Here is a 13,460-nt window from a genome sequence, read left to right as displayed (position 1 = left end):
AAGACCAAACGCCAGGCAGCATTTATTGTCTAATCTGGTTAAGTGCTACAGTCACAGATTGAACCCATTGTCCTCAGAATCCAGAACTGGTGCTCACTTCTCTGTACATTTTGCCAAGACACCTCTACCCTCAACAACAACTTTCACCTTGAGTTCCTCATCTGGCACATGATTGAATGAGCAGTGAGATGACGTGTTCAGGCAGGGAGAAAGAGGGTGGAGAATGGAAGGTTTGTGTGATTCCTGTAACCAGACAATCAGCCTCTGAAGAATAGGTTGTGCACTGAATATAAAATTGCATTCAGAAGGGGAGTATAAATCCTCAGATACCTAGAAGAGTATGTGTGTCTAATATAGGAAAATTTAATTTTAAATTTTTTGACAGTTCATTTAATATTAGTTTCAGGTGTACATAGTGGTTAGGCAGTCATATAATTTACAAAGTGACCCTCCTGATATTTTAAGTGCCCACCTGACACATATATAGTTATTACAGTATTACTGACTGATACAGGTACTTCTCGCAAACACCAGAGAGGTGTTATCGGACAGCCTTCTGACTTGGGGGAGAGGACTGTCCTCAACTTCCATCTTGTCTCTTCATATAAATGAACTCAAACGAGAAAATTCTAGATGACTGCATTGTGGAAAAAAACAATTTATAAAAGTAAACAAGTTTTATTATAAAAGCAAATAAGCAAATCTATACATCTGGTTTTTGTAGGACCAGCTGTCAGCTAACCTGAAGAGTGAGTTGGAGGGGGGGTCCGAGGCCTTACTATAGGTTGCAGAATTTCTCTGCTGAATATTTTGGTACAGATTAATTCTCAAGGTCCCTTTTTACTTTGTTGTGGCCTTCCCAGAATTCCTGAGAAGCTCCTAGCAATTTTACCTTGTCAAGCTTTGAGACTGATGGCTTTTCTGCTTAGGGAGTAAAAAATAAAACTGCCCTTTTTTCCTTTTCCCTTGCCTAAAACAGTCAATTTCTTTGTTTAGTGTGTGAGGAAGACTCCCCCTTCCCTCCCCCTTTCCTGCATTCTTTCCTTAGGGAGACTTTTAACCACTTGCTCTCAGTGTCCTTGGCTGGGGAAGATAATGGCTTCTTATTTGCAGGCCAGCTGCAAATTGCCTGCACTGTTTGGCCTCATTTTAACTTTCCTGTCTCAGTTTATTTTGCTCTTTAGATACCTCATGTAAGTGAAATTACATGGTATTTATCTTTCTTTGTCTGACTTATTTCACTTAGCATAATACTCTCTAGGTCTACATATGCTGTCACAAATGGTAAGATTTCTTTCTTTTTAACAGCCAAATAATCTATTGTATATATGTACAACTTCTTATCTGGTTGTCTATTGAAGGACACTTGGGTTGTTTACATATCTTGGCTATTGTAGATAATGCTGCAGTGAACATAGGGATGCATATATCTTTTTAGTGTTTTGGGTTTCTTTGAATAAATACACCAGTAGAATTGCTGGGTCATAAGGCAGTTCCATTTTTAGTTTTTTTTTAGGAACCTCTATACTGTTTTCCATAGCAACTGCACCAATTTTCAGTTCCACCAATAGTGGACGGGGTGGGCGGTATCTTTTCTTCACATCCTTGTCAATACCTGTTGATTTGTAAGTGATAGCCATTCTGACAGGTGTGAGGTGGTATACCTCATTGTGGTTTTAATTTGCATTTCTCTAATGATTAGTGACATTGAGCATATTTTCATATGTCTGTCAGCCATCTTTATGTCCTCTTTGGAAAAGTGTCTATTTGGGCTCTCTGCTCTGCTCATTTTTTAATTAGAATGTTTGTTTTTGGTGTTGAGTTGTATAAGTTCCTTATAAATTTTGGATGTTAACCCCTTTTCGGATATATTATTGGCCAATATCTTCAGTGGTTGTCTTTTCATTTTGTTGATTATTTCCTTTGCTGTGCAGAAACCTTTTAGTTTGATGTAGTCCCATTTATTTATTATTTCTTTTTTTTTTATCCTCACCCAAGGACATTTTTCCATTTTTTGTTCAGATAGAGTGGGAGGGAGGGAGAGAGAGAGAATCATTGACATGAAAGGGACACATTGAGTGGTTGCCACCCGCACGACCCAACCAGGGCTGGGGACGAACTGCAACCGAGGTACGTGTGCCCTTAGTGGAAACCGAACCTGGGACTCTCTGGTCCGCGGGCTGGCGCTCTAACCGCAGAGCCAAACTAGCCAGGGTGGTGTATGATCTTTTTAATGTATTGCTGAATTTGGTTTGCTAATATTTTGTTGAGGATTTTTGCAAGTGTTTTCACCAGGGATAAAGTTAATCTCATAAAATAAGCTTGGGAGTCTTTCCTCCTCTTGAATTCTTTGAATAGCTGAAAAAGATAGGTGTTAATTCTTTGAATGTTGGGTAAAATTCACTTGTGAGGCCATCTGGTGAATGTTGCAAGTTTTTATATTACTTCTTTGATTTTGTTTTTTGTAATCAGTTTAGATTTTCCGTTTCTTCTTGATTCAGTTTTGGAAGATTGGATGTTTCTAGGAATTTATTCATTTCTTCCAGATTGTCCAGTTTGTTGCCATATACTTGTTCATAGTAGTTTCTTATACTCCTTTGTATTTCTTTGGTGTCAGTTGTCACTTCTCCTTTTTCATTTCTGATTTTATTTATTTGGGTCCTCTTCTCTTTTTTTTTTTTTTTTTTTTGATGAATCTGGTAAAGGTTTATCAATCTTTTCTGAGAGCCAGCTCTTGGTTTCATTGATCTTTTATATTATTTATTTCCACTCTGATCTTTAGTATTTCCTTCCATCTACTCACTTTGGATTTTGGGTTGTTTTGTTTTTTAGTTCATTTAGGTGTAACGTTAGATTGTTTGAGATTTTTCTTGCTTCTTGAGGTAGGCCAATATTGCTATGAATTTTCCTCTTAGGATGCGTTTGCTATGTCCCATAAATTTGGGGTTGTTGTGTTTTGATTTTCATTTGTCTCAAGGTATTTTTGGATTTTTTTTCTTTTATCTTGTTGCTAACCCATTCGTTGTTTAGTGATGTGTTATTTAACTTCTGTGTGTGTGTTTGTGGGGTTTTTTTTCCTTGTAATTGACTTTTAGTTTCATACTGTTATGGTTGGAGAAGATGTTTAATATGATTTCCGTCTTTTTAAATTTATAGAGACTTGTTTTGTGTCCTAACATGTCATCTATCCTAGAGAATGTTCCATGTACACTTGAAAAGAATGTATATTCTGCTGCTTTGGGGTGAAATGCTCTGAAAATATCAATTAAATCCATCTAGTCTAATATTTAGAGCTGTCATTTCCTTGTTGGTTTTCTGTCTGAAAAATCTATCTATTGATGCCATGGAGTGTTAAAGTCTCTTCCTATGATTGCATTGCTGTCAGTCTCTCCCTCTATGTCCATCAGTATTTGCTTTATATATTTAGGTGCTCCTATATTGGGTGCATAAATGTTTACTAGAGTTATATCCTCCTGTTGGATTGATCCCATTATCATTATATAATGTCCTTGTCGCTTATTATGGACTTTGTTTTAAAGTCTCTTTTGTCTGACATAATTTGTTTTCATTTTTTATTTGCATGAAATAATCTTTTTCAATCCTTTTACTTTTAGTCTGTGTGTGTCTTTTGATCTGAAGTAGGTCTCATAATCAGCATTTATGTATGGGTTTTGTTTTCTTATCCACTCAGCTACTCTGTGTCTTCATTGGAGCATTTAGTCCATTTTATTATTTATATTTATGTTCTTCTTCCTTTCTTTTTTCTTTTTTTCTTAAAAAAGTCCCTTTAACATTTCTTGTAATACTGGGTTCTTGTTGTTTTTTGGTAGTGATGAACTCCTTTAGCTTTTTCTTATCTGGGAAGCTCTTTATTTCTCCTTCAAATTTAAATGATAGCTTTTCTGGGTAGAATAGTCTTGGTTGTAGATCTTTGCTTTTCATCACTCGGTGTTATTTCATGCCAATCCCTTCTGGCCTAAAATGTTTATTGTTGAGAAATCAGTTGACAGTTTTATGGGCTCTCCCTTGCTGCTTTTAAGATTTTCTTTTTGCCCTGGCTGGTATGGCTCAGTTGGTTGAGTATTGTCACATGCACTGAAAGGTCGCTAGTTTGATTTCCAGTCAGGACACATGCCCAGGTTGTGGGTTTGATCCCAAGTTGGGCTGCGTACAGGAGGCAACCAATTGATGTTTATCCCACATCAGTGTTTCTCTCTCTCCCTCGCTCGCCCGCTTGCTCTCTCTCTAAAATCAATAAAAACATTTAAAAGAAGATTCTCTTTGTTTTTAACTTTTGCCATTTTAATTGTTATGTGTGTTGGTCTGGGCCTCTTTTGAGTTCATCTTGTTTGGGACTTTTTGCACTTCCTGGACTTAATATGTCTATTTCTGTTGCCAGGTTAGGAAAGTTTTTGGTCATTATTTCTTCAAATAGGTTTTTGATCCCTTACTCCCTTTTATTTCCTTCTGATACCCCTGTGATGCAGTTGTTGTTATACTTGATGTTGTCCCAGATGGTTCTTAAACTATCCTCATTTTTTTAAAAAATTCTCTTATTGCCAGTTTGATCCTTTGCTTCATCTAATCTGCTGTTGATTCCTTGTGGTGTATTCTTCATTTTTGACGGGTTCTTATTTATGGTTTCTGTGTCCCTTTTTTATGCTTACCATCTTTGTTAAAGTTCACACTGAGTTCATTTTTTTCTTCCCCTTAGTTCCTGAGTATCCTTAAAATCATTGTTTTGAACTCTCTGGTACATTTCTTTCCTCCATTACATTTTGTTCTTTTTCTTGAGATTTCTTCTGTTCTTTCATTTGAGGCATGTTCCTTTGCCTCCCAATTTTGCTGCTTCTCTGTGTTTGTTTCTATGTCTAGGTAGATCTGCTGTGTCTCCCATTCCTGGTAGGGTGGTCTTATGTAGTAGGTAGGTATTCTGTGGGGCCCAGTGGCACAATCTCCTTATTCACCTGAGCTGGGTGCACCAGGGAGTGTCCTTTGTGTGAGTTATGTGAGTACTCTTGTAGTTGAGTTTTGATTGCCCTTGGTACATTAGTGGGTGGGGTTGACCCTCAGGCTATCTGGCTGTGAGTATTGGCCCCACCATAGTATATGAGGTCCTATGCAAGGGCTGACACCAGGAGGTGGAATTTAGTCCAGTAGGGTCTAATGTCTGCTGAGACCTCCCATTGAATGTGTTGCTTGTGGAGCTAATTAGTTGTGCTCTGTTTTGGTCTGAAGCCAGCCAGCCATTGCGTGTGTTGGTTTGGGGGACTGTTGGTAGGGACTCTGGTGCAAGTCAATATCAAATGCTACTACAACACAATCCATGGTTTGTAGCTGCCTGTGGTGGGCCTGGATGTGTGAGGGAGGGGTCATGTTGTATACTTAGGCTTTCTGCCACCAGTACCAGGCCAAGGGCAGGTTAGCAAATGGTCCAAGGCCCCCTCTACCACCTTCTGGCTGCTTGTTTGGCTACTGAAAGCCTCAGACAGTATGAGAATTACATAAGGCAGGTTCACAGGGAGTCACTAGGGAGGGACTAGCTGTGTTCACCAGGTTAATAGATTCAAACTCGGCACCAGTGCTGGTCTGAGGCCACTCAGCATACACTGAGGACAGCTCCCACCTGCCTGGGACCTATGGACCTTTGCATTGGGGTGGGGTCTCAGGGAGTCTTAAGTGTGGAACCAGGAGAGTTCATTGGCTGAAAGCAGATTAAGATTTAGCCCTGTGAAGGGAGGGCTTAGTCCAGGAATGGTGGCGGGTGCCTATCAAGTGCATGGGAAGACAGCTCTCACCCTAAAGCCACACAACTCAGTCTCTGCCTGTGTGTCTTTGGTACCCCCATCCCCTGAGCTTGCCCAGAATTCTTTGAGAACTTTTATTTTTATAATAGACTTTTTAAAGAATATGTTTGTACTGATTGGGAAAGAAGAAGGGAGCGGGGATAGAGATAGAAACATCGATTGGCTGCCTCCTGCATGCCCCCTTTTGGGGATCAAGCCAGTGACTGGCACATAGGAAAGACACTCAGCCCACTGAGCCACAGCAGCTAAGCTTTGAGAATTTTTCAAGAAAGATGGAAACTCAGGCCCAGGCTGGTCACAGTGGGCAGAGCCCATAGCCCTCCCTATGCAAGCTTGACAGAATGGCTCCTCAGGGTGTGGTCGGCGCAGAGCTAGCACAGCTTTCCAAGCTAACGTGTGAGGTGTGGTAGGCCCAGCAGAGGAACGGGGGCTCAGGTCGGGTGTTGGGGGAAAACAGACCTCGCCCGAAAGCCTCACAACTCCGTCTTCCCTGGGTGTCTCTAGCATCATGCCCAGAATTCCTTGGAAGTTTTTTTTACGACCATAACATGGACCCGTGCTGGTTGCTGCTGGCAGAGCTTACAGCCCTGTGGGAGTTGGGTAGGGCATGGCTTCGGGAGTAGTTGGGGTGGGGCTAGCATAGCTCCCCAGGCTAATGCCATATGGGGGGAATGTTTGACCCAGAAAAGATGGCATTCATGGGCAGTGTGGGAGATGGACTCAACACAGACATTAGTGGCTGTCCCTCTACCCCTCTCCTTGAATCCACACAACTTGGTCTCTGTCTGTATGATTCCAGCACTCTCTGAGCAGCTACTGGCTATCTGGAGCCCAGGGTGAGAGTGCCTGTGAGCCAGATTTTGTGCTCTGTCCCTTTAAGAGGATGCCTGGGTTTCTAACAGCCTTTCGTCTCACCCAGGAGGATGGAATTCTCACTGATTTTCATAGCCAGATATTATGTGGTCTCCTTTTCTCAGCACTGGTGCTCTGTGCTGGGGAACCCTGTGTGGGGTTGAGACCCCTTGCTCTTCAGGGGACCTCTGCAGCTGAGATATCGCTCTGGATTCTCATATGCTGCATGTGGTTGTGGGGCCATGTCTCCACCCCTCCTGTCAGTCTGATTGTGGGTTCTTCTGTATATTCATAGTTTTAGGACTTCTGTTCAGCTAGTCTGTTCAGCGGGGCAGAGGGGCAGTGGGGCGGTGGGGCGGAGGGGCGGAGGGGGAGTGGGGTGGAGGGGCAGTGGGGCGGAGGGGCAGTGGGGCGGAGGGGCAGTGGGGCGGAGGGGCAGTGGGGTGGAGGGGCAGTGGGGTGGAGGGGCAGTGGGGTGGAGGGGCGGAGGGGCAGTGGGGCGGAGGGGCAGTGGGGCGGAGGGGCAGATGGTTTATCCAGGTTGATGGTTCTATAATTCCATTGTAATTCTGATGTAGTCATGGGAGGAGACAAGTGTAGCTTCCACCTGCTCTGCCATCTTTGAAAATCCTCTATATTATATCTGAAATCTTTTGAAGTCATTTAAGTTCCCATCCTTTTTTCGCTTGCAATTGTATTTTTTAAAAAGCAGGGTTCTTTGTCTTGCTGATTTTATCCTCATAGTGTCATTTGATATACCTTTGTCTCTTCTATTTCCTGTATATTGGTTGTTAAATCTAGAGGCTTGAACAGATTCAGATTGTTTTATTTGTTTGGGGCAAAAGACCACTTTATTACAAGGCAAATGTCTGTCCCTTTCTTTGTGAATTTAGAAGTGCTTAATGGTGATTAAGATCCATCATTTCATTAGAGGTTACATAATGCCGATTTTGTAATTTCCTCATTTGTTCTACATTTATTTTCAATTATTAGTTGAAATACTTTAGGAAAAACTTCTCTCATCAGCTGTTTGGTTTCCTATAATTTACATAGGAAAGGGATATAAGATAAATGCTTAATTTGTTTCCTTTATTTACTAGTTTTAAATAATGAATTGGTTTTTTTCAACTAGGGATTCTCCAAAGGTAACTTTTTTTCCCCAATACCAATAGAAACTCTTAGAATATAGGTATTTGGTAAGCCTTAATTCACTATAGTTACTTTTAAGTGAGTTTATTTGAGCCAAATTGATGACAATTGCCATGAAGCAAAATCTCACCTGATTGAGAAAATACCCCTACAGTTATTCTTGTTGGTGCTCAAACTGTTCCATGTTTGGCCATTGACAGCTTCGTCCTACTGGCTCGAGTCCTTTGACATGACCTCGGGAGTTGTCTGTTTCCTGGTGTTACAGGATGTCCCGGCTTATCTTGTATAGTTTTAGCTCTAAACCTGGACATTTGTATTTCTTCAGGGAGCCTTGTTCCTCTTAATGAAATGTCACTGAAGTACAATTTGTCTTCTAGGAGTACTCATAGTGGTGGCTTGCTCTTTGTTCTTAGGCCTTTTCACAAGATAAAACTAAGTATAGTCAAACCTCGGTTTTCAGGCAAGTCACACATCTCTCAGTTGACAAACAAAGGAGAGAATGCATGGAGACGAGTCAGTTTGTCACGGTTAACACCTCAGGAAATTGTGCTGTGAATATTTTAGTGTTTTTGTTTTTTGCTTTTGTTGCTGCTTATTGTTATTAAATTTTCATTTATTACTGTACGTTTTATTTCCTTTTTGTTAAATTTTCATTTACATTTCAATTCCTTTTTGCCTTTAAAATGTTTATTTATAAACAGTACATTAGACATGTACTGTATATAAGAAAGGCTAAAACAGGTCTGGGACAGATTGATGCAATTTGTATTATTTCTAATGGGAGAAAATGCTTCAGTTTTCTAACAACTTTCCAGAATGAATTAAATTAGAAAACCAAGGCAACACTGTAATTAGTTTTGTTTGTTTATTTTAAGGGTAAATCCTAAGTGCATACTAATACTTAGAATTTACTAATTTAAACTTGGGACTGTATAGTTTTTATTTATATCTAACATCTTCCCTGTTTCCCTGTGCTGGGAAACTAAATTTCTCATCTCACCACCCTAACGTATTACTCATTTACTTTAACCTGAAACACACAGACAGCAGCCTCAATAGTAATACCAATAAGATCGATACTGTGATGACTAAAAAATGTGTGTCTCCTAAGTCCTATAACCAGCCTCTGTGGTGGACCCTCTTCTCATTCCTGTTGTCCGGGCCTTACCTCTCCTTCCTCTTGACTCCTGTAGAATTCCTCTACAGGAATTCTTTTGTTACAATTAGCCTGCTAACTGCAAGTTTCCAAGGGCAAGGACTAGCACATTTTTCTTTTCTCTAGAGCATCTAGCACAATGCCAGATACATCCCAGACATTCAGATAATATTGAGTACATGAATAAAAGAAGAAACAGTTCACTCAGGGAAAAGGATGTGGACTTTGGTATAAAGGCACAAGAGTTTAAAGTCTAGGTCTGCCACTTGGAGTTGTGGCATCTGCCATACAAAGTGCCGGCATGCAGTGGTTCTCTCTGTAGAGCATAATTAATTGGTTTGGACCTCTCCTAGCATCAGGACACTTATAAGTCTTAATCCTCGTCCTTCACTCAGTCAAGCAGTGAGAGGGCTGACCTCACAGAGTCCTGGGTTCATGTTGAGTCTCGTTGAGTGTGTGGGGTATGACCCTGGGCCAAGTTACTTCTCTGAGCTGAGTTTCCTCATCTGTAAAACAGAGTCCTACATTCTAGGATTGTTGTGAAGAGTTGAAGCAGTTCCTGGTATATAGTTAAGCGGTAGAGTTAATACCACTCTGGTAAAGATAAAAATCTTTAAACACTGGGGGTATGTGTTGGGGCCCTCAAGACCACTCCCACATTAGAAGGACTCACAGGACTCAGCATATAGTTGTCCTCACAGCTAAGATTCATTCTGATATACAAAGATGCACAGCTGTATCACAAGGGGAAAGGCAGAGTCGGGAGGCATCCACATGCAGGCTTCCCACGCTCTTTCTGTCACGAGGATCACAGAGAGCCCATTCTTCTCCAGCAGCAAGAATGCAGCAACATGGGTATGCTGTTCCTGCCCGGAGCCTGTTAGAGACGTGGCACCTGAGATTGATATTGCCCAGCACATACCAAAATCGCAGAGCCCCAGGAGGAAAGCAAGCACTCAGCATAAATTGTGTGGTTTGCTCTAATAGACAAGGCACAGGGAGCAACCTTTAGCTATTAACTGGGAACACTCCAGGAGCCCAGTTCCCAGACACCAGTCGAGGGCCAACCTTGCAAGCAGGCTTTACTACGGATGGCAGCCTCTCGGGTTCAGTGTTAACTCTTCTGCTTGCAGAGGTGGGCAATATCTGGGCCGTGGGCCATATAAGACCCATGAAATCAATACAGCTAACATCACACCCCTGACCAAATATAGCAGGCTAGTTTTTAAATTGGTAATTTTGTATGGCCTGCGAATAGTATAAATATCCAGATGGCCCTTGACAGAAGAAAGGTTTCCCACCCCTGGTAGGGTAAAAGTAATGGCACTCTGTCCCGACTCGGATCATGGTTATCCTTTGGGCCTGGATAATGGAGCCTGTGATGGGTAATTCAGGTACCTTCATCTTTGCTCTTTTTCTTTTCCAGAATGGCTTTGACTACTTGTTGACATACAGTGACAATCCCCAGACTGTGTTTCCTCGCTACTGTGTTAGTTGGATGGTTTCCAGTGGTAAGTGGGCACTTGTGTGCAGCCCTAGAACCTGGATTGAGCATTTCGGTTTTCTCTTGTTTCTTATTGGCAGCAAGAAGATTAGTATTTGTGTCACTGGAGCCCTCTTGGGGAAATTAAACATCTTCCAAGCTTGTCCTTCAATATTATGAAGCTATGGGAGCCTCCAGCTAGGTGTGGAGGGATGAGAAAGTATGAAGTCACAGAAAGGAACTGCCCAGAGGGGAGTTTTAAGAAGAGCATTTGCTAATGTCTTAAATATGGACTGTGGACATTAGCGCACTTAAATTTTTTCTTCTTAGATATCACTGGGGACATAAAATCTGGCAGAGAAAATGTGCTTGTAGGACAGTCACCTGGAGAAAGGGGCAGCGCCTGTCCTATCAAAGGCTATTCGTCATGGCTGTGCCTACACCTTTCCCTTTCAGTGTCTGCCCTTAGAAAGCACCCTGATGTGACTCTCTTTCTTCTGGCAGCTTCTTATATCTCGGGAGAATGGAGAGGAGACCAGGTGTTTCTGTGTGACATTTATCAAAATAAAATGGGCAGATATATAGGCTCTGCCACTGATAAGTGATGTTTTTATCACCTGAGAGAGCCACGTGAGATTTTAAGTGGTCTGATCAACACCCCTTTTCAAAGGATTTCAGAGGTTATGGATTGCTGTTGCTCCCTATGCATTTTGAGAGGCAACTGTCACTCATAGGTTGTCAGTCAGGCTGTGATTTCTAAAAGGAAGGATGGGCTCCACCACATAGAAAACGGAGCTTTTGAATTTTGAGCCCACTGCTGGTTTGTCAGCCTGCTCACATTCCCTCTCTCCCACCAGGCATGCCAGATTTCCTGGAGAAGCTACACATGGCCACTCTGAAAGCCAAGAACATGGAGATCAAAGTAAAGGACTATATCTCATCTAAGCCTGTGGAAATGGGTAGTGAAGCCAAGGCCACCACCCCATCTTCCGAGCGGAAGAATGAGGGTAGTTGTGGCCCTGCCCGGATTGAGTATGCTTGAAGGGCTTTGGGATAAGAAGGGACAGGCTGCTTCTAGCCCTGTCTCGGTCCCTATCACTCTGCTACAGAACAGGGACGTTGTACTGGAAGATGTCTGTGAACACCAGTGCCAGATAATTTAATAGCTGGTGTCAGATTTCATTCAGAGCCTTCTTAGCTCTTTATCAAAACAAGAAGAAGGCATCTATGGGGGTGTTGTCAGATTCTCAGGCCAAGCATTTTGCAATTCAGTATTCCAGTGAGCTAATCTGGAACAAACCGCACCTCAGGCCAGAAGGGGACGACTTGTTTTTGCTTCCTCTGAATATTTCCTCTGCCATCATTCCAGTTTCCACCATCAGTTCTGCAGCATTTGGACTTCTTTTAGTCCGAAGGTCCAACTGGAAAGTGAAGTTGGCCGGTCGATGGTTCAGTGAGGGGTCACTGGGAGTGCTCTTGTTACTGTAATAGCCGCAGTGTTCAGGGGATTCCAGCTGTTGCTTGGCAGTGTAAGTGCCTTGTCCTCACCTTGCTTCCATCTTTAGGGACATAAAGTATGCACCAGGAAATGTCTCTCTTCGCCTGCCAGATACCACCCATTGACTACACAGAGCGTTTTCCTTTGGATTGGCCAGTTCTTACATTCATGCACTATGTTGATTTGGCTTGGCGCCTTGTTCCTCAGTCTATTTACCAAGAACACTGGAAAACACATTCTTTCAGACAGTGCTTTCTGTACTATCACTGTTTTGATAGGATCTGTGGAGATGTTCAAAACATCCTACATTAATATATTTTTTTAATGGTTGTGTCAAAAAGTAGGAATTGGGGAGTTGAATAGAATTTCTCTAGTCCCATTGTCTAGAAAGTAATATTTTGATTTAGGCATTATTTTTCACACTTCATGTTTGACTGGATGGCAAGGACTCACCCATCTCAGAAGGCCAACGGCAGAAGTGTGGGACTGGGCCCCTCCCTGGAGCTCTTGGCGCTGTAGACAAGCTCTGTGAACCAGTAGATGAAATCCTGCCCCAGACACCAATGTAATGGATGTATGTGACTCTCTTGTTCCTCTGAAAGTTTTCCCTCCTCCCTTCAGGCTAAAACAAGAGCAAACAAGGCTGTTTGGAAGAAGTCACAGTCAGACGGTGTCAGTTTGGCCTTGCTGATTCTGCATATGGTCATGCTACCATCTGATGAGAGAACAGAGATCAAGTTTTAAACCCCCTACCACCACCACCTTTTTTATATATATAATTTAAATGACCGCATTTTCCCCTTTTTTTCCTACTTGGATCTAAACCTGAGACTAACTTAAGCCCCTAAACGTTTTTGTTGCCTGTGAAGTTTGGTGCCAAGGGAATAACTGCCCGGTGTTTCCTGTCTTGCCTTCTCTGAGTCTTGCAGAGCAGAGATGCATCGAGCAGCCCCAGCTTCTTTCATTGATCAGTTTTTTTCCCCTCACCTCTAGGATCTGACAAGCCAGGGAGAGGCCCTGAGTTATGTCTACACATACGCCTGTGATTGTCGGGCGTGGGTGGGTATGGGAATGGTGTGTATGATGCAGAAGTTGAGCTGGGTGTTGCTCATGTTCTGATTTTGGGAATTTGACTGCATTGGGGTCGGTCTGTACAGTTACTTATGTCATCATAATTATTTCACATCTAACTGATATTTTTATCAAATGTGTGAATAAATATATAAATATTGGTATAAAGGAACATTTGTTTTTGGACACATGGTGGTGGGGAAATCTTTCATCTTGGGTTTATCATTTCTTCCTGATGACAGTTGGAAAGGAAGAGTGTTTCTACTTAGAGTTGGCATGTGGACGTAGGTGTGGCTCTTTCTGGGGGTTCGGACACAGCTAACCACCTTGTCTAGACTGAGCCCTTGCCAGGTGACCAACTGGCAGCTGAAACAAGCCACCTACTTCCACTTTCTTGTGTTGATCCACTAACTCATGTCCTTTGCTTTTTTTAAGAAAAAAAAA

General features: G+C 42.1%; 1 protein-coding gene across 1 annotated transcript in view; it reads left to right on the top strand.

The window, feature by feature from the left end:
* The window catches only part of STARD7 (StAR related lipid transfer domain containing 7), a 30,324-nt gene extending 17,145 nt beyond the window's left edge, over nt 1–13,179 (top strand). Inside the window, exons 7-8 of the mRNA XM_036262787.1 lie at nt 10,391–10,475; nt 11,305–13,179. Of these exons, the coding sequence (XP_036118680.1) occupies nt 10,391–10,475; nt 11,305–11,489 (270 nt within the window). The 3' untranslated portion in view covers nt 11,490–13,179. The remainder of the gene's footprint in view (nt 1–10,390; nt 10,476–11,304) is intronic.
* The last annotated feature ends 281 nt before the right edge of the window (nt 13,180–13,460 follow it).

Source organism: Molossus molossus, unplaced genomic scaffold (assembly GCF_014108415.1).
Source record: "Molossus molossus isolate mMolMol1 unplaced genomic scaffold, mMolMol1.p scaffold_m16_p_15, whole genome shotgun sequence".
NCBI classification, from domain to species: Eukaryota; Metazoa; Chordata; class Mammalia; order Chiroptera; family Molossidae; genus Molossus; species Molossus molossus.
This window is presented reverse-complemented; position numbering and strand designations above follow the sequence as displayed.